The sequence below is a fragment of the Oppia nitens genome, unplaced genomic scaffold (assembly GCF_028296485.1).
Source record: "Oppia nitens isolate AA-2021 unplaced genomic scaffold, nextdenovo-longstitch-racon4-pilon3 scaffold5_pilon_pilon_pilon, whole genome shotgun sequence".
Lineage (NCBI taxonomy): Eukaryota > Metazoa > Arthropoda > Arachnida > Sarcoptiformes > Oppiidae > Oppia > Oppia nitens.
This window is the reverse complement of record NW_026533243.1, coordinates 2265982-2288931: the sequence shown is the minus strand read 5'-3', so window position 1 is coordinate 2288931 and position 22950 is coordinate 2265982. Positions and strand designations below refer to the sequence as shown.

Sequence of the window (22950 nt, the reverse complement as noted above, 5' to 3'; positions counted from 1 at the left end):
ATAAAAGTAACAATTGTTTATGAGATTACAAAAAAATTGTGTTTTTAAAATATAGTCTATTGGTTCAAACTTTGCATAACAATTACAAACAGTAATATTATGAGTAACATGTGTTTAATATACTAATTATTATTATTGCTTTATTATAAAATAATTTTTTAGTTACAGAAAATAATTTTTTTAACTTTTTTATTGTTAAATTTTTACAAAACAAACGTTTTATGTTTATTATTGATTTTTAATTTTGTTATTAAAATCTTTATTTATTTAGTCTAATAATATTAAAATAATTTAGTTTTTTTTATTTTAGTTTTATAAAATCTAATAAAATATAAATTGAAATTGAAATTAAACTATTTATTTATAATTTAGTATATATTTACAGTAATATCTAATTTTATTTTTTAATTATTTCAATATTCAGTTTACTTTAATTCATTGCAGAATGAATTACAGTATATTGAGGTAAGTTTGCATTATTTTATTCAAAATTTAAATTATATGTTAACTATTTTAATAGTAAATGTTAACCTAAGTATAAATCATACAAAAACCTTTTGGGTGTTGTTATGGGACATACAGTATATAGTGTTGTTAGTTTTGTTAGTGTTGTTAGTGTTGTTAGTTTTGTTAGTTTTGTTAGTGTTTGCAATTTTTCCAATTCAGTATTTGTTTGCCGCAATTGCGGAAAATTGCGTGAAATTGGGCGCATCAGGGATTACATAAAAAATTAACTTTAAGAATACTAAAAATTGTTTTATTATAGATTAATACTTTTTACTTATTTTTTAGATGGTAACATTTATTGTTAAAATAATTTTTTTTAATTTATAAATAATTTATGTTGTAATAAATATTGTTTTACCATTTTAACCTTGTTAATTTTTAAAAAATTATAGATGGCGCTATGTTACAATTACAATTTCTCAATGAAATTTCGCATTTTGCAATCGAACATCACTAGACATATAGATTTTATACAAGTTTGATAGCGTAGTGGTTCTCATTTCTCTAGTGGTTATACAAAAAAAATGTAAAAATTATAGTTAATGTCTAATATATATAATATATATTCAAATACTGTTAGATTTATTTCAATTGCAATACAATTTTAATTAAATATCATCTCAAAAAAACGTGCAAAACTCTCTCTCTCTCTCTCTCTCTCTCTCTCTCTCTCTCTCTCTCTCTAATGGGAAATAATTTGGTTGTATAAATTTAATGATATTAATGTATGCATTGGTATACTAAATAATACCTGAACAATACCGGAGCTCGAAATGTACCTTTGATTTGCATAAATACTACAAATCGTGTTATTATTATTGCATTAAGTTTTACTGATTTGTGTTTTTGATGCAAATATTTTGCAACTCTAATAATGACAAATAAAGACTAATATGTATTTAATAACAATTTTTTATTCGTTAGACATTAATATATATATATATATATATATATATATATATATATATATATATATGAAAATGAAAAAATAAAATGAAATTACCAAATGATTTTACTAACCTTTCATTATTTAATATTTCTGTACTTTAATTTGTGTCAAAATATCAAAATAAAAAATTATTATTATTTATAATAATAAAGTTTTATTATTATTTTTGTCTTAATGTGAAATAAAATTAATATTGATTTTTATTATAATATGTTTGCTATTTATTTATCACACCTATTATAAAACATACAAAATTGTATATTATAAGACATATTGTATTGTTTATTATCAAATAAAACACTTAGTAGTCGTTTTTTATCTAATATTTTTTACTACTGTATAAATATTGTTATTATAAAATATTAATGTATAATATTTTTAAAAAATTCAAACTCGAAATAACCTAATTCAGTGTACAATATAGTACATGCAAAATATAGTGTATATTTGTCAACATTTAGATTTTAAATACATAGCTATGTACATTGTACAGTATACGTTATAATACATTATGGTAAAAACTTAATAAATAATAGTATTTATAATTTTTCAATAATCTTTTTAATATCTAATTTTCAATTATTAATCAATTATATTGTTTTAATTTAATATATACTGTGTATAAAATAAGTGACCTATTCTTGTTTTTTTTAGATCATTATCAATGATATCATATTTAATGGCACAATCGTGAGTCATACCAACCCCTATACCCAAATATGTAAAAATGATCATGGTTAATATATCAATTATAACATTTCAATTATTTGGTGGTCTTAGCTCTCTCTCTCTCTCTCTCTCTCTCTCTCTCTCTCTCTCTCTCTCTCTCTCTCTCTCTCTTCCAACTGATTCACTTACTCTCTAATAGTGGACATCATTACTAACCCCAACTTCCCATACGTTTGTTTACCCGTTCTGTGTATTTCCTATGAATAGAGTCAATACAATACAATACAACAATGACTTATGTGTGTTATATGTGGACATTGATGTCCATCACTAACACATTTTGAGGTTTTTATTGCCCCTCTCTTTGAATGACATTTAATGAATTTGATGATAAACTATACAATAATATCGTGTAAGTTATATATATATATATCACTGTATTTATAGCTGAATACGAAATAATCATATTTGTCGTCAAGTGGTGCACTGTTTCAAACGGTTAACGCCTGTATGTGATTCATAAAAACCCACAAATATTATATCTATCATTAACGATAACTTTTAGTCAAAACTGCACCGTTATGCTGGAGGACTAGGTTGTCATTGGCAAACATCTGCATAATAATAAATTTATGATATGAATGGATGCAAAACAAACCCACAAACGTGTGGATGATTTGATTGATATATTTATCGCTGTATTCAAAATGAAACCCAAAATCTATATATATATTATATATCCCAGTTAGTCAATGATAGCACTATTATCATCAATACTATCACTATGTATGACTCTCGATCTCAATATAATCTCTATTAAAGCCATATATATAGTACAATATAAAATCTCTCATTAAGTTTTATGTACTTTAAGTATTTTCCTCATACAATACATATGATAGATATACAGTATTTATATAGCGATAGTCAAGGGTTAACTCTACGATAATGAATTGTATGGTTGTATATGACTGTGTTGTTTAAAAATAGTATTGTTTAAATGTAATATGTTTTCAATGATTTTATTATTATTATTATTAGAGAAGTTTTGTTTGAATGCAATATAAATGTCTGATTCATCACATTTATAATAAACTAAACTTCATTTTAATACAAACAGTCGATTGACAAAAGAATTTGAAATATTTTTTTTCAAACATTTTTATATCAATAGTTCACATGTTTTGTTGCCATCAAATCTACGGTCAAATTATTTTTCTATTAATAAAATGTAGATATATCTTAAAATTTTTAAACATCCTATATAACAAAAAATAACTTATGATATATTTAAAATAATATTAAAAATTTTTAAGTCGAGAGAGAGAGAGAGAGAGAGAGAGAGAGAGAGAGAGAGAGAGAGAGAGAGAAGCTGGAGTGGAAATGATATGATATAAACCATATCATTGTATAAATCAAATATATTTCGTATTTCTATAGATTTATTGTAATTCCTCTTTGAATGTCTATCTCTTCTATGAGTGCATCCAATTCTTCACACTTGCATTACTACAACAATAGTCTCAATTTATTTGAAAATCACTCACAAAACTGGTGACGGCATCACTGATAACACCACCTAATAATAAAATCTCTCTATATTTCTGTAAAATTTTCTTACAAAGCTATATTGAAATGAGTTTTCTTTTATAATACAATTTTTATATGTGTTTTGCAAAATAGTTTTTAGGACTATTTCTTTCAATTACTTTATTTCCAACAAACAGTCAATCAAAACAATCGTCAATCCTATTCTCAAATGCAAACATTGAAAACTATAGTATACCTTATGTTCAAAATTTAAAGCAATATTTATATTAATTTATTTCAACAATAATTTAAAGCAAKATATTAATATCAACAATTTACAGTTAATAATATTTTTATGTTATATTTATTAAACTTAATTGATAGAACAATTAATGTTGATTTAGTTAATATTTTTTATATAAATTTTTAAATTTCAAATGAACTGAATTTAGTTAATAATTGTTCTTAAATTAATTTTAAATAATTTTTATAAAAAATTTATATTTATTTTTTTATATATACACTTGATATAAATAAAATAAAATATGATAATTTCTTAATTTTATGAGTAATTTTTATATTAACTTTCACTAATAGTTTTTAAGATTCAAATAATTATTGAATAATTAGATACTAAATTTGATACTTAGTACAAATTATAAATCAAAATTTTTAATTTATTTATAATTTTTTTTTAATTTATTTTATTTTTGTTTTGCATTATAAATAAATTAAATATTAAAAATAAAATTTATCATTAGTTAAATTAGCAACAAATTTTGACAAAATATTTCATAAGAGTTTAATTAAAGATATTAATAGTAATTACTGTATTATATGTTTTAAATTATATTTTCATTTACTAAATAATTTAACATTACATTATATTAAATTTAATATAAAATATACATATACACATATACAGCATATAAGTTATATTGTATAAATGAGTTATATTAAAAATCATATTTAATAATAATATTTAAAAAACAAAAATCTTATTTTTATTTTATTATGTTATTATATTTAATATTAAATTAACTGATGTATTATACATTGTGACAAATTTATATTCAAATTATAATTGCAAAATAATTTAAGTGATAAAATTACGTGTGAAAATTATTATTCCGGTTTTATTAACACACATAAATTAACAAAATAATTGTTTTTAGATATATCATAATTAGCCATCAAGTAAAACATTAAAAATTAAATTGTTAAACAATATTATGTAATTAATTAGATTATAGTCTCAATATCTTAATATACTTATAAAACTTTATAAATAGCATCAATAGTAGTGATATATATATACGGAATATACAACACTTTTGTGTTGATTTTTTAATAACAATTTAGTTAAACGTAATGAATAATTCAAAAGATTAGTTATAAAGAATACTGTAATCAATTTGACGCTAAAACTGTTATTTTTCTACAAAAAAGTATTAAATTAAATATTTTATATAATACTATATTAACTAAACTTAACTAAATTAAACTATAAAATATAAACTAAATTAAAAACATTTTTTATATAAATAATTTTATGCAGTAATGTGTATTTTTTATTAGTTTATATTTTAATTATTACAATATATTATTGACAATCATGATTTTTTATTGATAGTTTTATTTATAATAGCTTAATAATTTTCGATAATTATAAAAATAAGATATAATTAAAATTTTAAAATTTTTACCTGTATAAGTTATATAAACATGTATAACTTACACTTGTACTATTTGTATAAGTTATAAGTAATATAATATTATATTGATTTAATAAAATTGTGATATTAATAATACATTTAATGTTATTATAATTTTAATAAAATACTGTATAATTTAATAAAATACTAAATATCTTTATACAGTATATAATGATGTCATGTATGCCACCTATGGGTTAGTGTTTGTAAATTGTATGCAATGTTTATATTGTAATAAAAATGTTTGATTTGTTTTGTTGAACACGTGTTTGTATTCATTCACTAATTGTCACTTTATTTGATCCCATTTTTGTTTGATTGATATAAACTTCGATATTATTGCTTAAAGATCACAATGTCTTCATTAAAAAGGGCGATAAAGTCTCGACAGAGATTACATAAAGAGAGACATCAGGTATGTGTTTATGGATCAATTGGATGACAATATACTTAACCATTGATTGTATGGATTACTTGTTCATTGATTTAAAGCCTGACTTTCGGAAACATTTGGGATATTTGGAAAAGAAGAAGGACTACAAACAAAGGGCTAAGTAATGAGTTATTACTAATTCATTAATTATTGCATTCATTACTTTGTTTTTATTTTCATAACAATAATCACATCTTTTTGAACAATTAAAGTGATTTCCAGAAGAAGGAAAAGGCATATAAATTGATGCGACAGAAGGTATTGGACAAGAATTCCGAAGAATTTCACTTTCATATGATTCGATCGCAACTGAAAGATGGTGTCCATTACGAGATGAGAGATGACGACAAAGAGTTGACCGCAGAGGAGAAACAACTGATGCAAACACAAGATATTAATTATATTCAACAGAAACGTATTATTGAATTGAAGAAAATCGAGAAATTAAGACAAAACTTGCATTTAATTGATTGCGAAAAACCATCAAAAAATAAACACTATTTCTTTGTCGACAACAAAAAAGAAAAGAAAAACTTTGATTTTGCCAAACGTTTGAATACAAGTGAAGAGTTGCTGAAAATGGGTTATAATATCTCCAATTCGGACCAATTAATGGATAAAATTGATGAAAAAGATATCAAAAATATTGCACACTTGAGAAACAAATCGTACCAACAATTGGAGAGACGAATCGAAAGATTAAAATTTTTAGATCTTTTATATCAAAAGATGGACATTAAGAAGAAATTACTGGTAATTAATAGCTAATGATTTATTTTATTAATTTTAATATTAATTAAAATTATGTTTTTATTTGCATTTTATTAAACAGAATAAAAAAGAGGAAAAACCAAAATCGGTTTCCAAGGGGTCGACCACTAAAGCGCCGCAATTCAAGTGGAAATCAGAGCGAAAACGATAATATATTATCTGTTTTTGTCATATTTTGTTGATATCATTGCTTTTTTTGATTATTAAATAAATTAAATTATTTTTAAATAAATTTTATAAATTATATTATTTATTACTAAATTTCAATTGAATCCAAATATTGTAGACGTAATTAATGAATGATTTTGATTTATATATTGATTTAAATGGTATTCAAAAACACGTTTTCTAATGTCATATRTGTTTATAAAAACATTTTAAACCATTGCTTACGTTATATCATAATATCAATCAAGTGTTTGAAGATTTTATGAAATGATTGACAAAATGAAGAAGAAGAAGGAAAAGACTGCCACAGAATCTAATGATGACTCGAAACCAATCAAAGTAAAGAAATCAGACGTCGAAACCCAAAAAATACAACAATTGGTCTCAACTTACGAGTCGTACGATTGGTCACAATTTAATGACTACCGCACTGTTCCCGTGTCCAACAAAACACGTGAAGGACTCGATCAAAACGGATTTACCGAACCCACAGATATCCAGAGACAGGCYATCGGACCAGCGCTTAGAGGTAAAGATGTGTTGGCCTCAGCCAAGACTGGTTCGGGCAAAACGCTGGCCTTTTTGGTGCCAATCCTTGAAGTCCTTTACACGAATAAGTGGACACAAATGGACGGAATCGGAGCACTTGTTATAACACCGACACGAGAGCTCTCGTATCAGATTTTTGAAGTCCTGAGAAAAGTAGGCAAATATCACGACTTCTCTGCCGGACTTATTATCGGTGGTAAAGACTTAAAATTTGAGAAGAAAAGGATGGATAAGTGTAATGTTGTTATCTGTACTCCGGGACGACTACTTCAACACATGGATGAGAACCCTATCTTTAACTGCGATAACCTGAAGATATTGGTCTTAGATGAGGCCGACAGATGTCTTGATATGGGTTTTGCACAGACTATGAACGCTATTATTGAAAATTTACCGCAAAAACGACAAACACTTTTGTTTTCGGCGACACAAACAAAATCAGTGAAAGACTTGGCGCGACTCAGTCTTAAAGATCCCGTATATGTTTGGGTTCACGAAAAGGCTGAACACTCGACACCCGATACTTTGACACAGAATTACATTGTATGCGATTTAGAGGACAAACTGAATATGTTGTGGTCTTTCATCAAAAACCATAAAAAGCAAAAGACATTAGTATTTATGTCGAGTTGTAAACAAGTGAAGTACTGTTACGATCTGTTTTGTCGACTCAAACCCGGTGTAACACTTTTAGCACTTTATGGTACTCTTCATCAAATGAGACGAATGGCTATTTACGATGAGTTTTGTCGCAAACAAAATGCTATACTTTTTGCAACTGATATCGCCTCTCGAGGTCTCGACTTTCCCGCCATTAATTGGGTCTTACAGTTGGACTGTCCTGAAGATGTTAATACGTATATCCATCGCGTCGGACGTACAGCTCGTTATCAAAAAGGCGGCGAATCTCTGCTTTGTTTRTTACCATCAGAAGACAAATCAATGATAAGACAATTGATAGAAAAAAAGATTCCGATCGATAAAATAGAAGTAAATCCTAAAAAACTATTTTCAATTCAAAGAAAAGCTGAGGCTCTTTGTGCCAGAGATCATACACTTAAGGAAACGGCTCAAAGAGCTTTCAAATCATACATTAAAAACACATTTATGATGAAAGACAAGACAGTGTTTGATGTCAAACAACTCAATTTAGATCAGTTCGCCTTTTCTTTTGGATTAGCTATAACTCCAAGAGTTCGGTTTGTTGAGAAAGCTATGAAACAAAAAAATCTTTCAGAAAACMACAAAACTGTTGAAAACAAAACAACTGATAAAATTAATTTTAATGACTTGAATAATGATGACGAAAGTGACGACGAATTGTTTTCTGTGAAGAAGGTCTGGAGGTTTGATTTGAATGAAGACGGAGAACAACCTAATATTAAACCAAAAGAAAAAGAAAAGAAAGCGCTGACCAAAGCAGCGATGGCCAAGAAGTTGTTGAAAAAGAAGTTTAAACCAAACACAAGAATTATTTTCAATGAAGACGGAACTCCTGTTGAGGATTTCCCAACACGACAAGTGTCTGAAAAAACTAAACAATTAGATGAGAAAAATATCAGTGGAATTGATATAGAATTGGCCAAAGAAATTATGAAAGATGAAGATGTAATCGATAAAAAATTATATAAAGACTTAGTGAAGGTTAGACACAAAGAAAAGAAACAAAAACTAAAGGATCAAAAGAGAAAGGAAAGGGAGTCTAATGGAGGAACAGCTGTATTGGCCACTGGGGATAGCGGTGATGAGTCATATAATCAATTGAATCAACTAATAGATGCATTGCCTGATCCTGAGCTTTATTATAACAATCAATCGGATAATGATAACACAAATGATGAAGATGTTAGTGATAATGATGATGAAGATTATAGTGACAATGATGAGCACAATGAAGATAAGTCGGAAAGTGACCAATCATTTGATAATGAATTTGAAGAGAAAAACAATAAAGAGTTGAATGAAAGTGTAATTGAAGATCAAAATGATAATAAAAGAGAAGAAGTTAACAAAAATATATTAAAACGAAAATTAAATAAACGAATAGTTAAAAGCAAAAGACAAAAGTTAACAAAAGATTTAGATTTAATGGATTGCGAAACACTTGCCATTCATTTGTTAAATAAATGATACATTAATTATATAGACATTTAAAATTAAAATGTAATTTATTTTTATCACTAATTTTTAAATATTAAAAAAGTGTTAAATGAAGCGCAACTCATGTGATTTGAATGACTTGTTGTATAAACGTCTAATACGGTCGGTCGCGACGATCGTGTTGTCGACCCATATATCCTCCGCCGCCGCCGTCACGTCTGTTGACTGGCCGTCGATCTGTTGGCGTTTGAATAGCGATATCTAAATAATCGCCGATTTGAAAGCGACAATCGGCCAGAGTCTTAATATCGTCGGGATTTTTGACACCACTACAAGTTGTGCCAATGTCTCGCATCCTATAAATAGGTCCGCGAGGGTCGGGATATACCAAAGCAAAGTCAAAGAATGTTCCCTTTCGTCGGGCATCTGGATTCACTTCTTTGACCAAACCGGTTATCTCTTTGAGTGTGGCGTCAGTCCAAGTGTACACCTGAAGCTCATTCGGTGGACATTCGTTACGCGAGAACTCATTGCAGTTGTTGTGTCTGCCGTTCATCGAGAGAAACACACGAAGAAGTAATGGACATTTCTGTCGRCAAAACAAACATATTTAAGTCATTTGATACTATTATTGTCATTTCATTTGGACATACCTTCTCCCTGTCTATTGGTTTCTCTTCGGCCACGGGTTCGGCGGTCACCACATGTGAGGTCATAGCAGTCGCCAGAATTGACATTCAATTTATGAGACAATCGATGAAAACAATGGAAACAATTTGTAGTCAATAAAGCACTCAAACTATACATAAATTACGTTATGTTTGCAAATATTTCTATTAATATTACAATATATTCTCATCTAATCAATAGTTAATAGTTTTGATTACAATTAACAAAATCATTAGTTATTTTAAATTATTATATTAGCAAATGTTTCAATTGTTTATATATTTATAGTTAATTAACATATAAACAATTATTTAATAATTTTTAAAAAACAATCCATAATTTTAATAATTTAATCAAATATTTACATAAAAAAATTGGTGACACTTTATAGCAATATTAATAAATCTTGTAAATAATAAATTACAAAATATTGAGAGAAAATTATAGTTATAATTATATAATTATTAATTAATTTAATTTATAATTTGAGTTATTATAAAAACTATAACTTAAGGACTAAACGACTCGTCTGACTTCGAAAAATCTCTTGAGATAATAGACCTGACCTAAAGTCATGGCCACGAGAACCAGTGCCTCAAAGAAGGCCCACAACACTACTCGAGAGTTAGTACTCTCGTTAATTGACCGATGAATGCGGTCACGAACTGCCATATATTCCTGTTCGTGTTTGACAGCTGTTAGAGCACCGGACAACTCTTTAATCTGTTCCTCCAGTTTGTTGTGATTGGCGTCCTGTGCTTTCAGTTGTTCCTCTGTTTTCGGTGCGTCTCCGATGTCCATCGAAAACATTACCACTTTAGGTGTCATTGTAGACATTTTATTGCCAAAACAGTACACATAATTGCCGTCCATATGAGCGGCAAACGTGTATTTACCGCTCGACGCTCTCTCTTCCGAGTGAATCACTTTGCTGTCGGGACCTAATTGAGTGATAATAAAAATAAATTAAAGTTTTATATCATCAATATTTAAAAAGAATAATAATTATAACAAAAAATAATGGCAAACATTACACGCTATTCTTACCTGTAATCTTGACATCGATGTCCAGAAAGCCTCCCTCCACGACCTCAAAGGTAAGGCCGAGTTTGGTTCCGGTCACCACTTTGTCAAAGAAACACTCTTCTGCGTGAGCGTCGATTACCAGAAAATAAGCGTCAAGTCTGTGGCAAAGGTATAACAACACCGACACTATTGTCCATAAATGTATTTGCGGTGATTTGATGTACATCTTATCGGTGATGATGTGAACAAATCAAGTGATGATTTGGTGATTACAGTCAATGCAATCAATGATTGTCTCAATTGTTTGTTAAGTCTATTACACGTTGGCATTGATGAACATAACCGACACTCACTACACATACAACGTTACCAATCATTGACCGGTGTTTTGTGTATACAATTCAATGACATTCAATGTTAAGTCTATGTGTTGGCCATCACTTGTCAAACACTTTTAYACTAAATATACAGTCATTTTATTATAACTTTATGTATGAACTCATAGTAAAAACTGCAAAATAATTTACGAAAATATTTGATAAACTGTTTGAACGCTAGAATTCACTACTAATATGTATAGAAATATATAATTTTCACTCAATTCAATAAATTCTCTCCTATTTATAGTTTTCCTAATTTCTTATACCTATTACAATATACAGTAACTATATAATAGGTTTCTTTTTAATTAACAAAATTGAGATTTAGATTCAATGTAATTAAAATCAATATAAATTTTCATCAATTAAATTAATATAACTGTTTTAGTAATTAGCACAAAATAAAATCAAATGGTAAATAATTAAACTAATATTGAAAAATTATTGGGAAGTTTTTGGATTGAAAATTTCAATAATTGCAACGCTATCTAAATTGCAACAGTCTATTGCATTGATAGTATTTAATGATATAATAGTTTATTACAAGTAATACAAGTTTGTTATTACASTATTAATACAAATATTTATCAATTAATTAAAGCTTCAAATAATTAGTTAGACATTAATTACACATTAAATTGTTTTTTAAATAAATTATAAGACATTTGTGGCACACAATTGAAAAAAAATAAGAAACAATAAACAAATTGAATAAAATTGTCAAATAATTGTTATATTCAAGACATACATACAGTATATACAGTATATGTCGACACAAACCCAATGTTGGCATTGATTTGCTTTTTAAATGTCAAAAGTCATGATTGCATTCAATGTTAATATCCATTGAGTTTATACACAATAGTAGTGACAGTCAAGTGATGTCATGTCATGTGAAGTACAGAGCAGTCACTGTAATGACAGATGAAGTGAAGTATTATTAGAAAGACTACGACGAGGTGTGCAATCAAATTGACCACCGATTTGGCCACCGATTGCAACACAAGATTTATGACCAKATTTTARCCAAAAGCTTAACTGTTTGACACTGTATTGCATTTAAAGGGCTTTTTGTCGTAAAGTTTGCATTTGTATAATCTGGTCGATGATGACCACTACCAGGTGGTGGTCAGACAACAGCTGTTGAAACGATCAGATCTTTTAACAACTGGTTTAGYGAGTCAATCGATGCATTTTCAATGAGTCTTTGGTCGCGGATGTGCTCAACGATGGGCTCATTTATCAGCAATTTGTTTGGGAATAACAGCAACATTAAGACAATTAGCCATTTGTTTAACTCGTATCCGACGGGATATATCTCGGAGTCGACCAAACAGATTGTGTCAGCACTTCTGGTTGAGCTCAACAACAACTACTCCAATGACGCCAATCATATCAACTGGAATTACATTCACGAGACTTATTTGTCACCGATTCCGAAGGTCAGTCAGTTTTGATGGATTGTCATTAAAAAAAATAGATCAGTCAGTGATAATTAATCTTTTTTTGTATTGCTTTTAAAGGGTGAGAACCTATTATTGGTAATCGATTGTAATGGTTATAACATTCTTCAGCGAGCAGTCAGTCTGAAGAGTGTAGAACTAACTAAATGGTTGCTTAACTATGGATGTGATTGCAATCGCGGCACTTGTAGTCTACCATTACATATCGCTACTCTTAACGGACCCATTGAAATTGTTGAACTATTGGTCAAATTCGGGGCGCGAGTTGATTGCGAGGCCCGTATGTGTTATCCGGGACCTCATTCGCCTAACTGTGAGTTGGGCCGAAAATCTGGTCTTTTATGGAACGGTGGGTCACAACACAACTCGACCAGCGATAGACTACAATCAGCTGACTATTATGCAATAGACGGCGATCAGGCGTCCATTTTGGAGTATGTGATGCTTCGGTCAGAAGACAATTGGCTTCCGTGGCACTGYCAGAAGAAACCATTATTACACTCGGCCTTCGAGAGAGGCGCCTGGAATTGTGTCAATTATCTTATTTCCGAAAGACCTGATGAGATAAACCAGTTATACGACGAGTATTTTCCAATACATCAGGCAGTCCTCCAGGACATCAAATTCTTAGAGCTTTTAATACAGGTTTTTAACAACAAAGTTATAACTAAATCATTTTGAAGTGTATTTTTGTTGTTGTTTTGCTATCAATTAGTGTAACGCCGATCTCACTCAGCGTACATCAACACAACAGCTGACTGTACTTCACGTACTATTATTGTTGGGCAAGAAGTCATCAAATGACACATTAGCCACACTTAAGCTTCTGTTTGAAATGGGATGCAAACTACTTGTCAACGAACCGGACAGTCTCGGCAATACTCCATTACACGCACTTATAGTCAGATATTCATTAGAAGAGTCGCAATATAACAGTCCCTCACATAACGGCACTGAACAACAGCTTCGGTGGACAACTTGGGATATGTTACACAGTAAGCACTTTACACCATAATTAGGACTTTCATATTCTAAGATATTGTCATATATTTTCAGTTTTTAGATTTATACTACAACAGGGAGTTTTGCAAAGCATCAATCGTAAGGGCAATAGCGCCCTGTGCTGTGTATTGAGACATGTTAAAGATTGGGAGTTCCGCTTTGAACTACTGTATATGCTTTTACAATACGGAGCTGATCCCAATTGTGTTGGTAGGGATGGCTCAGTGCCATTGATATTGTGCTTCACACCACTCCTTAATAAGGGTTTATTGCATTTATTGAGTCACTCGAAAAAAGTCTCGTATTTGAATTGTGTCCGCATTTTGTGTAAATACGGTGCAAATCCTAACTGTTCGTACTATCGAAACACACTGACACCACTACATGTACTGGTGTTTAGTGCGAGTGAATACATGTCACTGACCAACTGTGACAAACCGGCCGCTTTTGCATTCATACGACAAGTGCTGACCGTTTTATTACAGCACAAACTCGACCCAAATGTTGACTTTTCTCAGCGCAATCAACACATACTATTAGCTCTTCTTGATTTAGTACAAAACGCTAGAATGCCTTCCGATTTGGATTATGTCCACGACTTGTCGCTAACACTAATCAAATTTGGGGCCAATCCTGATATCAAGTGCTCAACTGAGTCGACCACTTGTTATTCGCAAAGTTCTTCTTTGTCACAGAAAAGCGCAGATCATGTAATGAAACTATTATTTGATTACTGATAATGTCTTGACTTTTCATATATATCTTTGTTTAGGTACTCTTCTATTACATTCATTACTTGTTGCGCAAAGAAGAGGTGCTGATTGACGACCAATCGTCTGAACAGTACTTCACAAAACCAGTATCGTTATACTATCACGCGATGTCACACAAACCATTGTTCTCATGTCTGCAACGACTCAATCGGGAACTCATAAACGGTACTATTCGGTGCAATTCACAGCAATTGTCTTCACTTGTAAGAAATTTATCGACAAATCCGCGACCACTCAAGAGTATCGCCAGAAATACCATTTACCACTCAATGGGCCGACAATTAGCTCAGAATATCAATAAACTACAGCTTCCAGCGGCTATCAAGCAATACGTACTCGAGTTTGTTCCCTAAGAGAGCTACCACTTCTGCAAAAATATGATTTTTTACTAAATTAAGATAATATACAGTATTATTGTATTATTATTTATGGTAATAACTTTTTATTATATAATGTTTTATACAACTATTACCTATTGTCGTGATTTTTAAAACAATGTTATTAATGATTTTTTTAAATATGATACCAGCTATACTGTATTACTCTTAATTATAGTATTTAATATAATGTAAAATCTCATTTTTCATTGCGTTAATAATTAATTACCGGTAATGGATTGTCTAATAATGTTAACGATTATAACCAACAAGTTATTTACACGAGTTGTTAATAAATATTTTTTTTGTTAAATTATCTCTAATTGCTTACCATATCATTATTTTTTCATTATTTGAATTCAGGTAATAATTTTTTATTTGGTTTACAGTACCGTAATTATCAATACTGTATCAAAATAATAATATTATCGGTAAATGTTTGCAATAAGAGTTTCTAATAAGAGCCAAAAAACTAGTGGTAATTATGATAAGAATTTAAGATAAAGTTATTTGTTATTTTAAAAATATTTATTTCATAAGAAATACAGTATATTGTATATAAAGMTAAAAAACAAACCAAAAAATAATTAAATTGAATAAAATACTAAAAGTAAAAATAATAATAATAATACTTTATATAAAATATTACCGAATTATTTTATTTTATTTTATTAGATACCTGTAATGTGCTTACAATTATAAATTAATTAATTTCTATCCATTTATGTATTTATAACTCATATTAATAAACATTTGGTCATAACTTGAGAGCCGCTCTCAACAATGTCTTGACGTCTGACTTATCAATTCTTTCTTCTTTATCATCTTTGCCTATAAAATAGATATTTTAATAACAATTTTGATAAAATTGCACTAAATTTATAATTAAAATTCAAACCTTGATTTGATTCCGATATATCATTTCCTAATTTGAGTTTCTCTTCTGCAATCTTGTGTATTCCCTCTTCAACTGTTCCCTGACTTATAAAACGATAAACAGTGACTTCTTGTGTTTGTCCGATACGATGACATCTATCTTCTGCTTGTTTGTCATTATATGGATTAAAGTCAATGTCATGAATGATGACAACATTGGCTGCCGTTAAATTGATTCCCAGTCCACCAGCGCGTGTCGACAACAAAAAGACAAAAATGTCCGAATCATTATTATAGTTATCTATCAGATCCAACCGATCGGCCACTTTAGTGCTTCCGTCAAGTCTTAAATATCGATAAGATCGCAATTTAACGAACTCTTCAATTATATCCAACATAATGACAAACTGACTGAACAATAAAACTCGTTTGCCTTCCAGTCTGTATTTGGTGAGTAAACTGTCCAACTCTTTGAATTTACCCGAATCTTCAATAAAACTGTGATCTAATCGAAACGTTTTCAATGATTCACAATCATTACAAAGTCTGTAMAGTTCAAAGTCGTGCATCACTTGCATGTCTTCAAACACATAGTCGACATTTGAATCTCTATATTTCGGTTCTTTAATTACCAGTCGTGACATTTGTTTAAGTTTATTGTCATTATAATGATGTCGTATAAGAAGCGGATGATTGGCTACTTTGCGAAGATTCATCAACATTCCGTTGCCCTTCTTATACTTCTCTTCATTATTGTCTTCATTTTGTTCGCTGTCTTCAAATGTTATTTTTCTGTATTTGATTTCTCGCGTATAGTTTTCTATCAGCTCGTGATAGATCTGTTCTTGAGTTATACTCATCGGTACATTTAACACGTGATCTATCTTTAGTGGCAACTCTTTGAGGACCTAAGTAAACGAAAACACGTTTTTGTTTTAAAAATTTCATAATTATTAACAAAGAATAATACCTCAGACTTGAGGCGTCTTAAGACAAATGGTTTCATTATTTTCTTTGCCTGTTCTATGCGATCGTTGATATATTTTATGCGATCACTCGAATCATTCTGTGATAATGATATCAATAAAAAAAATTTCATCAAAATTTATGGTAAATTTCTATTATCAACTTTAATACAAACGTTGCTATAAGTAAACAATTTCTTAATCTGATCCACTTTGCCATTAAACATGTTTGGCATTGTAAAGATCAATAACGACATGAGTTCCACCAAATTGTTCTGTAATGGAGTTCCGGTCAATAAGAGTCGATGTTTAGCCTAATAAATCAATTTTCAACAATAAATACTACATTTCAAATAAAATAAGACATTCAAAGATTACTTTAATCTTCATAAGTGACTCGTATCTAATACTCTTAATGTTCTTCAGATAGTGTGCCTCATCAAAGACACAATAAGAAAACTTATTTTTCTTGAACAGACCCCTATCACCAGGACTTTGGGCGATAGTATATGTGGTAAGAATGACATCAAAATCAATTTCTTTACGACTAATCTGTTCCCTAATCATAGCCCTTTCCTCTTGAGAGCCATAATAAAGCAATAATTTGATGTCAGGACACCACGTCTGGAATTCACGACTCCAATTCTCTAATGTCGAGGCCGGAACTATCACCAGATGAATACCTGTCAAGTTCTTGGTTTCTCTTAAATAGGCTAAAAATGCGATCACTTGAATAGTCTTTCCCAAACCCATCTCATCCGCCAAAATACTGTTAATACCTTTCCTGTACATCAATGCTAACCAATTGAGACCAATCATCTGATAGTGAGATAATTTCATCTCATTGTTCAACACTTTTGGCTGATCCAAAGCGGTCAGTCGGTCTACAGTATCGGACAAATTTTTTGCAATATCTTCACATGAGTTCATCAATCTATTGACCACTTCTCTGGCGCGCATAACTTCGGCACAATTGTCCAAAATTTCTTCGGATAGATTGGAGTTACGAAACTTCCAAATGGCGTCATTCCAGTCATGAAATGGTCGCATATTTACAATGAGATCAATTTTCTTTTTGCTAACACCCGGAACCACTTCCAATTCAAAGGTATATGAAGTCTGTAAGAAGTCGACCACTTTGTTCTTTAAGTCCTGAGTCCTAATATACAATTTATTGGAACTCTTTTCTTTGAATTTTCGCTGCAAATCGTTATCACTTCGATCACTATCGGCATCACTGCTATCTTCGCAAACAAAACCCTCAGATGTCTTAGTGAACTCCTCTTCATCGTCATCTGCATCGCTGTCATCACTTAACACTTCCAACTTTTTATTGTTATAATTTTTGACAAATTTTTGTCGATTATTTTTAATAGAATTATAACTATGACTCGGTTCAGCTGTCACTTCATCATCCGAGGCCACATTGTGTCCACTATTTGAGACACCCGGTCGCCATTTACGATAAGCGTCCAAATTCTTCATCTTTTCGTTGTTCGTACAGATCTGTGGCTTAGTTTCGGTGACAATKGGTTTAGTTTCCCGTTCAGGTGGTTCATAAAGATTTCCCAAAAGTATGGACGCATTAAAGACTGACCAATCACTTTGGATGAGTGCGTCCTGTATTTCGCAGATATCAATCTCTGGAAACAATGACTGTAACTCTTTGATAGTGTTTTCGCACATTTCTTCAAAAGCCATTTTTCCGATGTCGTCTTCAATACGTTTATCTGCGGATCCATTCTTATCATTGGTTGTTGTCGTTGTCTTTATTTGTTTACGACTCAACTCCTCGTCGTCACTGTCATCGAGTCGTCTCTTAACGCGATTCTTCGGTATATTAATTGGCGATTCAATTGTATCGCATTTAATTTGTTTCCGATTTCGGACTACTTCTGGTGATTCCGTTATCTCAATGATGTCCTCTTCAGTTTTGGTCTCTTGTTTAACTGCAGTCGAAGTTTCAATGACCTGAATATCGTCGTCGTTATCATTGGTTGTCGTCGACTGAAAGTATTGAGAAGTCATGATTAAGTGATTCAAACAAAACAACTAATCTTTTCAAATAATAAGTGATTTAATAATTAAATTAATTGTTATTAAATCTAGTGATGAAATGATTGAGTGATTGTAATAACACAATGACAACAATCAGTGGTTTGTCGTCAATGAAGATGTCGTCACTTCAGTGGTGTTGTTGTCAGTCATGTGTTGTCAGACAACTGGCGCTCAAAAAAAATGTTTGAATTCATTGAAAGCGCCAAACATTGCATTCATTGATTTGATTAACAATTTTAATAAACTATTATTTCAATCAAATTATCACCAAATTTAAGATTTTTTTTTTTAAAAAAAAAAGACAAAGACTTGACTTACAGTGTTGTTCACACCTTTCCTGAAGAGTACACTTTGAATGACAATTTGAAACATTTTTGTCACTTCTGTAAAGTATAGCATTATATGAAATATATTTATATATAAAATATATAAAAGTTTTTAATTGCATAAAAAAACAAAATTAGTTTTAATTTAAATTATATAAAAACAATTAATTAAATTTTTTGTTACAAATTATACCATAAATTATAGAAAAGAAAAGAATTTGATCCAAAAAAATGTATAAAACACTGACTATTGAGTCAATGAAACTGACGTCTCGTTCGGACAACAATTGCAATGAATTTGACGAAAGAATTGTCAAATCATTTGAAAATCTGTTTTCATTTGTCGGTTAATTTGTGTCTAATAATTGATTTTAATTTGTCGTCTCTTTTATTATTTTTTCATAATCTGTAAAAACCTTTGACCATCACTTTGACCATCACTTTGACCATCACTTTGACCATCACTTTGACCATTGATCAGACCAAATGGCAAATTCTTTTTTCAACACAATTGTCAAAATCATTTTAATGGTCTGTTCATCATTCTTGGCTGCCATGCATTTGGTTCAACTGATTTTATACTTTACCGATGAATCTTCGAAACCATTTGTAGACATCGCGTCTACCATTAAATTCATTCTTATTTTGATGGGTTTTATATTGTCTGCGTTGGCCTTCATCGGTGCCATAATAGAGAACGCCTGTCTGAACAACATATCATTATCCTTCTGTTTTATTATGTTATTGTATGCCATTTGGTTACTAATCAAATGCTTTCTGAATGCCGACTCTGAATACGCCGATCACTGCGAGACCCAGAACTATGTGATCCGATCGCTGATCATCTTTGCGCTGACGATAATGCTGTTCGCCATCTGTGCGTTCATCAGTTCAATTGAAGGCTAAAAACCATTTATCATATTATCATTTGTTTATTAATATACCATTTCTTCGCCTAAATTCTCTTATAATTTAATGTATTATTTGTAATATTATTATTCATTATTAATGTATTTATTTTTTTGAGTTTTTTTACATTTTTTATTTAATTTATTTGTATTTGTTTTTCCTGTTATTTAAAATGTATTATTCATTGATATTTAAGACAAACACTTGATTTATCACAAGTGTTTTGTCCATATTTTTTGCTGAACTATACACTTCAGATGACAATATAAAACACTATTATTATTACTTCAGTAAAATATAATATAAAGTTATGTATAATATATTCATATAAGTTGTAATTTAATAAAACAAAATTAGTTTTAATATCTCAATTGAAAGTCACGTTCAATTAATTTTATTTAAAAAGCAGTTTTTATTTGCAAAAATTTGTCGATTTTATTTGGTATTTAATAATTAATTATTTTTTGTTTTCTATTATTATCATCAGTGAGACCACGGATAAACTAAAATGGCATCGAAACCACTGTTTAACACAATTGTCAAATTCATTTTGATGGGTGTCTCAGCAGTCTTGGCATTCATATATTTCATTGAATTAATCGCATACTTTACCGGCGATGATAAGCCGTTTAGCGACAAGTTTTCAATCATTCAGTTCATCCTTATTTTGTTAGGTTTTGTATTATCTGTGTTGGCATTCATCGGTGCCTTAATAGAGAACTCGTGTCTAAACAGCATATCTGTTGCATTTTGTTTCATTATGTTGTTGTCCTCCATCTGGACTCTTGTCAAGTGTTTCCTGAATTCGAAGTCCGATTATTACGGTATGTATCAGTTCGGTATAATTTTGGGCTAAGAGTTGTTGCAATAGTTTTTATCATTTTATATATTGCTATAAAAACACAATAATAATTGTAATATTTATTTTTAAAAATAATATCTTATACCGGATTAGATTAGATTGAAATTAATTTAATTTAATTTCTAATGTGTTGAATGAAATACATAAATAAATGATTGCAATCAATTTGTATACCGAAATGATTGCATCAGTTTTCCGAYCACTTTATAATACCAATTGATTACTAATATATTATCATTACTTTGCAGACTCGTGTCAGACCATTGATTATGTGTTGCGATCACTGGTTATGATTGTGTTGACAATAATGCTGTTCTCTATCTATGCTTTCATTAATTCAATTGAAGATTCAGAATAGTTTTCACAACTATTTATTATAATATCAATTATTTATTAAAATACTATCATTTTTTAACCCCAATTCCTTTAACAATTATATGTGTTATTTTTAATACTAAAGTATTTTTATTAAATTTATATCTAAAAAAATATTTTTTTTTAAATTTAATTAGATTTAAATTTATTGTTTATGAAATTTGTTAGCTTTTTTCAATTTASTATTATTCCGTCATTTAAGATGTATTACTCGAACTCAATATTTTTTTCATACAAAAAATATGTTTTTTAGTTAATCAAATATTTGTAAAAATATATTTCTTATTATTGGTTTGTTTAAAGATTATGGACAACTTATTATTTTAAAAGTTAAGTAATAATATAAGTTATTTTCTAAATAAAATGATATTTACAATTTTAATAATTTCATTTTATCATCTATGTATATTTTATATCTAGAAATTATCATCAAAAATTATAAATCTTTTTTATGTGTACAGTATAATATAATACAATATATTATTAATTTAATATTATAATAATATTATTGGATTAATTTTTTATCACTTTTATCAATCAGATTTTTAATGATAAAAATAATAACTCAAACACTTTTTTATAACATTTTATTATTWAAAAAAAACCCAATAATTTATAAACATTTAAATTAATATTTTGTTAAATCTTTATTTTTGTATAACACGTTTATTTAGTAAATTCTGTTACAGACAACAAACATAACATTTTATTTCACTAAAAATGAGTGTCTCTTCTGTATAAAGTATATAACAATATTAAAAGTACAGTAATTTATTTAATATATTTATATTATAAAAGACAAATGTCTTATTAATTCAAATGTGATTTGCATTCAAAATGTTATATTTGAAAAAGCATTTATTTATTCTGTATATTTGATAGTATAAGATAACAAAAACACTATATTATTATGTTTGTGATACTTGAAAAATGTTATTCACTATTAGTGGTCTTTTATTTACAAGTTTTGATGAAACTCGAGGCCAACAAAAAATATTTTCATTTTTCATAAGACATGACAAACATTTATGAGTTTTTTTGTGAATATCTTATGAATCTCATTATATTTTTAAAAATAATATCATCTGTTATTTGTATAAAAACAAATAATTACATTTGATCAATATTATTGAAACATTAAAAGTTTGTTAATGAAAACACTGTAAACTAAAAGTATATATTAAAGTGTATTAGTATTAACTTATACTTATTGTTTAATATTTGCAATTATTACAAATAAACTTTTAGTATTTGAAAATACAGTATTTATTGAGAATAATTAATATACAGTATATGTTTKTAACATTGATTGTCGTGTTTCATGTGTTATTAGACTATTCAATCTATTTAAAAAAATCTTAATAAGTAACTGAAGCCTACCTAATATTTTTAACAAAATATAACTAAATATAGTTTTTAAAAATATATATATTGATTGATATTATTATTATTAATAGTGGAAGTCTTATAGACATAGTTTTTATGGCATCGTTTGAAA

General features: G+C 28.9%; 7 protein-coding genes across 7 annotated transcripts; 4 read left to right on the top strand and 3 right to left on the bottom strand.

Annotated features, from left to right (window-relative positions):
• The first annotated feature begins 5546 nt into the window (after positions 1 to 5546).
• Positions 5547 to 6733, top strand: LOC128960911 (probable U3 small nucleolar RNA-associated protein 11). Its single transcript, XM_054307077.1, has 4 exons — positions 5547 to 5785; positions 5863 to 5924; positions 6016 to 6556; positions 6636 to 6733. The coding sequence occupies exons 1-4, from the start codon at positions 5726 to 5728 to the stop codon at positions 6723 to 6725; spliced, it is 753 nt and encodes a 250-aa protein (XP_054163052.1). The 5' UTR covers positions 5547 to 5725; the 3' UTR covers positions 6726 to 6733.
• Positions 6734 to 6892: 159 nt separating this feature from the next.
• LOC128960902 (probable ATP-dependent RNA helicase DDX10) lies at positions 6893 to 9496 on the top strand. Its single transcript, XM_054307067.1, has one exon. It carries the CDS (start codon positions 7010 to 7012, stop codon positions 9419 to 9421), a length of 2412 nt encoding a protein of 803 aa, XP_054163042.1. The 5' UTR covers positions 6893 to 7009; the 3' UTR covers positions 9422 to 9496.
• On the bottom strand, positions 9490 to 10208 carry LOC128960915 (histone deacetylase complex subunit SAP18-like). The gene is made up of 2 exons (XM_054307081.1): positions 10045 to 10208; positions 9490 to 9980 (listed from the first exon to the last, which is right to left on the bottom strand). The coding sequence occupies exons 1-2, from the start codon at positions 10126 to 10128 to the stop codon at positions 9546 to 9548; spliced, it is 519 nt and encodes a 172-aa protein (XP_054163056.1). The 5' UTR covers positions 10129 to 10208; the 3' UTR covers positions 9490 to 9545.
• A 233-nt stretch (positions 10209 to 10441) lies between these two features.
• LOC128960914 (transmembrane emp24 domain-containing protein 2-like) lies at positions 10442 to 11514 on the bottom strand. The gene is made up of 2 exons (XM_054307080.1): positions 11108 to 11514; positions 10442 to 11001 (listed from the first exon to the last, which is right to left on the bottom strand). The coding sequence occupies exons 1-2, from the start codon at positions 11310 to 11312 to the stop codon at positions 10577 to 10579; spliced, it is 630 nt and encodes a 209-aa protein (XP_054163055.1). The 5' UTR covers positions 11313 to 11514; the 3' UTR covers positions 10442 to 10576.
• A 716-nt stretch (positions 11515 to 12230) lies between these two features.
• Positions 12231 to 15168, top strand: LOC128960903 (uncharacterized). The gene is made up of 5 exons (XM_054307068.1): positions 12231 to 12908; positions 12990 to 13574; positions 13645 to 13924; positions 13986 to 14641; positions 14704 to 15168. Exons 1-5 carry the CDS (start codon positions 12666 to 12668, stop codon positions 15055 to 15057), a joined length of 2118 nt encoding a protein of 705 aa, XP_054163043.1. The 5' UTR covers positions 12231 to 12665; the 3' UTR covers positions 15058 to 15168.
• Positions 15169 to 15732: 564 nt separating this feature from the next.
• LOC128960901 (SWI/SNF-related matrix-associated actin-dependent regulator of chromatin subfamily A containing DEAD/H box 1-like) lies at positions 15733 to 19561 on the bottom strand. The gene is made up of 7 exons (XM_054307066.1): positions 19500 to 19561; positions 19299 to 19363; positions 17301 to 18929; positions 17099 to 17236; positions 16928 to 17023; positions 15980 to 16865; positions 15733 to 15912 (listed from the first exon to the last, which is right to left on the bottom strand). Exons 2-7 carry the CDS (start codon positions 19350 to 19352, stop codon positions 15839 to 15841), a joined length of 2877 nt encoding a protein of 958 aa, XP_054163041.1. The 5' UTR covers positions 19353 to 19363; positions 19500 to 19561; the 3' UTR covers positions 15733 to 15838.
• A 1060-nt stretch (positions 19562 to 20621) lies between these two features.
• On the top strand, positions 20622 to 21435 carry LOC128961236 (uncharacterized). The gene is made up of 2 exons (XM_054307453.1): positions 20622 to 21039; positions 21326 to 21435. Exons 1-2 carry the CDS (start codon positions 20724 to 20726, stop codon positions 21433 to 21435), a joined length of 426 nt encoding a protein of 141 aa, XP_054163428.1. The 5' UTR covers positions 20622 to 20723.
• Positions 21436 to 22950: the final 1515 nt, after the last annotated feature.

Bases quoted from the DNA above. Each gene is read 5' to 3' on its own strand.
- LOC128960911 (XM_054307077.1), top strand. From the start codon at position 5,726: ATGTCTTCATTAAAAAGGGCGATAAAGTCTCGACAGAGATTACATAAA. The intron at 5,925-6,015 runs GTAATGAGTTAT...GAACAATTAAAG, and splicing joins GACTACAAACAAAGGGCTAA to TGATTTCCAGAAGAAGGAAA. The intron at 6,557-6,635 runs GTAATTAATAGC...TTTATTAAACAG, and splicing joins ACATTAAGAAGAAATTACTG to AATAAAAAAGAGGAAAAACC.
- LOC128960915 (XM_054307081.1), bottom strand. From the start codon at position 10,128: ATGTCAATTCTGGCGACTGCTATGACCTCACATGTGGTGACCGCCGAA.
- LOC128960914 (XM_054307080.1), bottom strand. From the start codon at position 11,312: ATGTACATCAAATCACCGCAAATACATTTATGGACAATAGTGTCGGTG. The intron at 11,002-11,107 runs GTAAGAATAGCG...TCACTCAATTAG, and splicing joins CATCGATGTCAAGATTACAG to GTCCCGACAGCAAAGTGATT.
- LOC128961236 (XM_054307453.1), top strand. From the start codon at position 20,724: ATGGCATCGAAACCACTGTTTAACACAATTGTCAAATTCATTTTGATG. The intron at 21,040-21,325 runs GTATGTATCAGT...ATTACTTTGCAG, and splicing joins TTCGAAGTCCGATTATTACG to ACTCGTGTCAGACCATTGAT.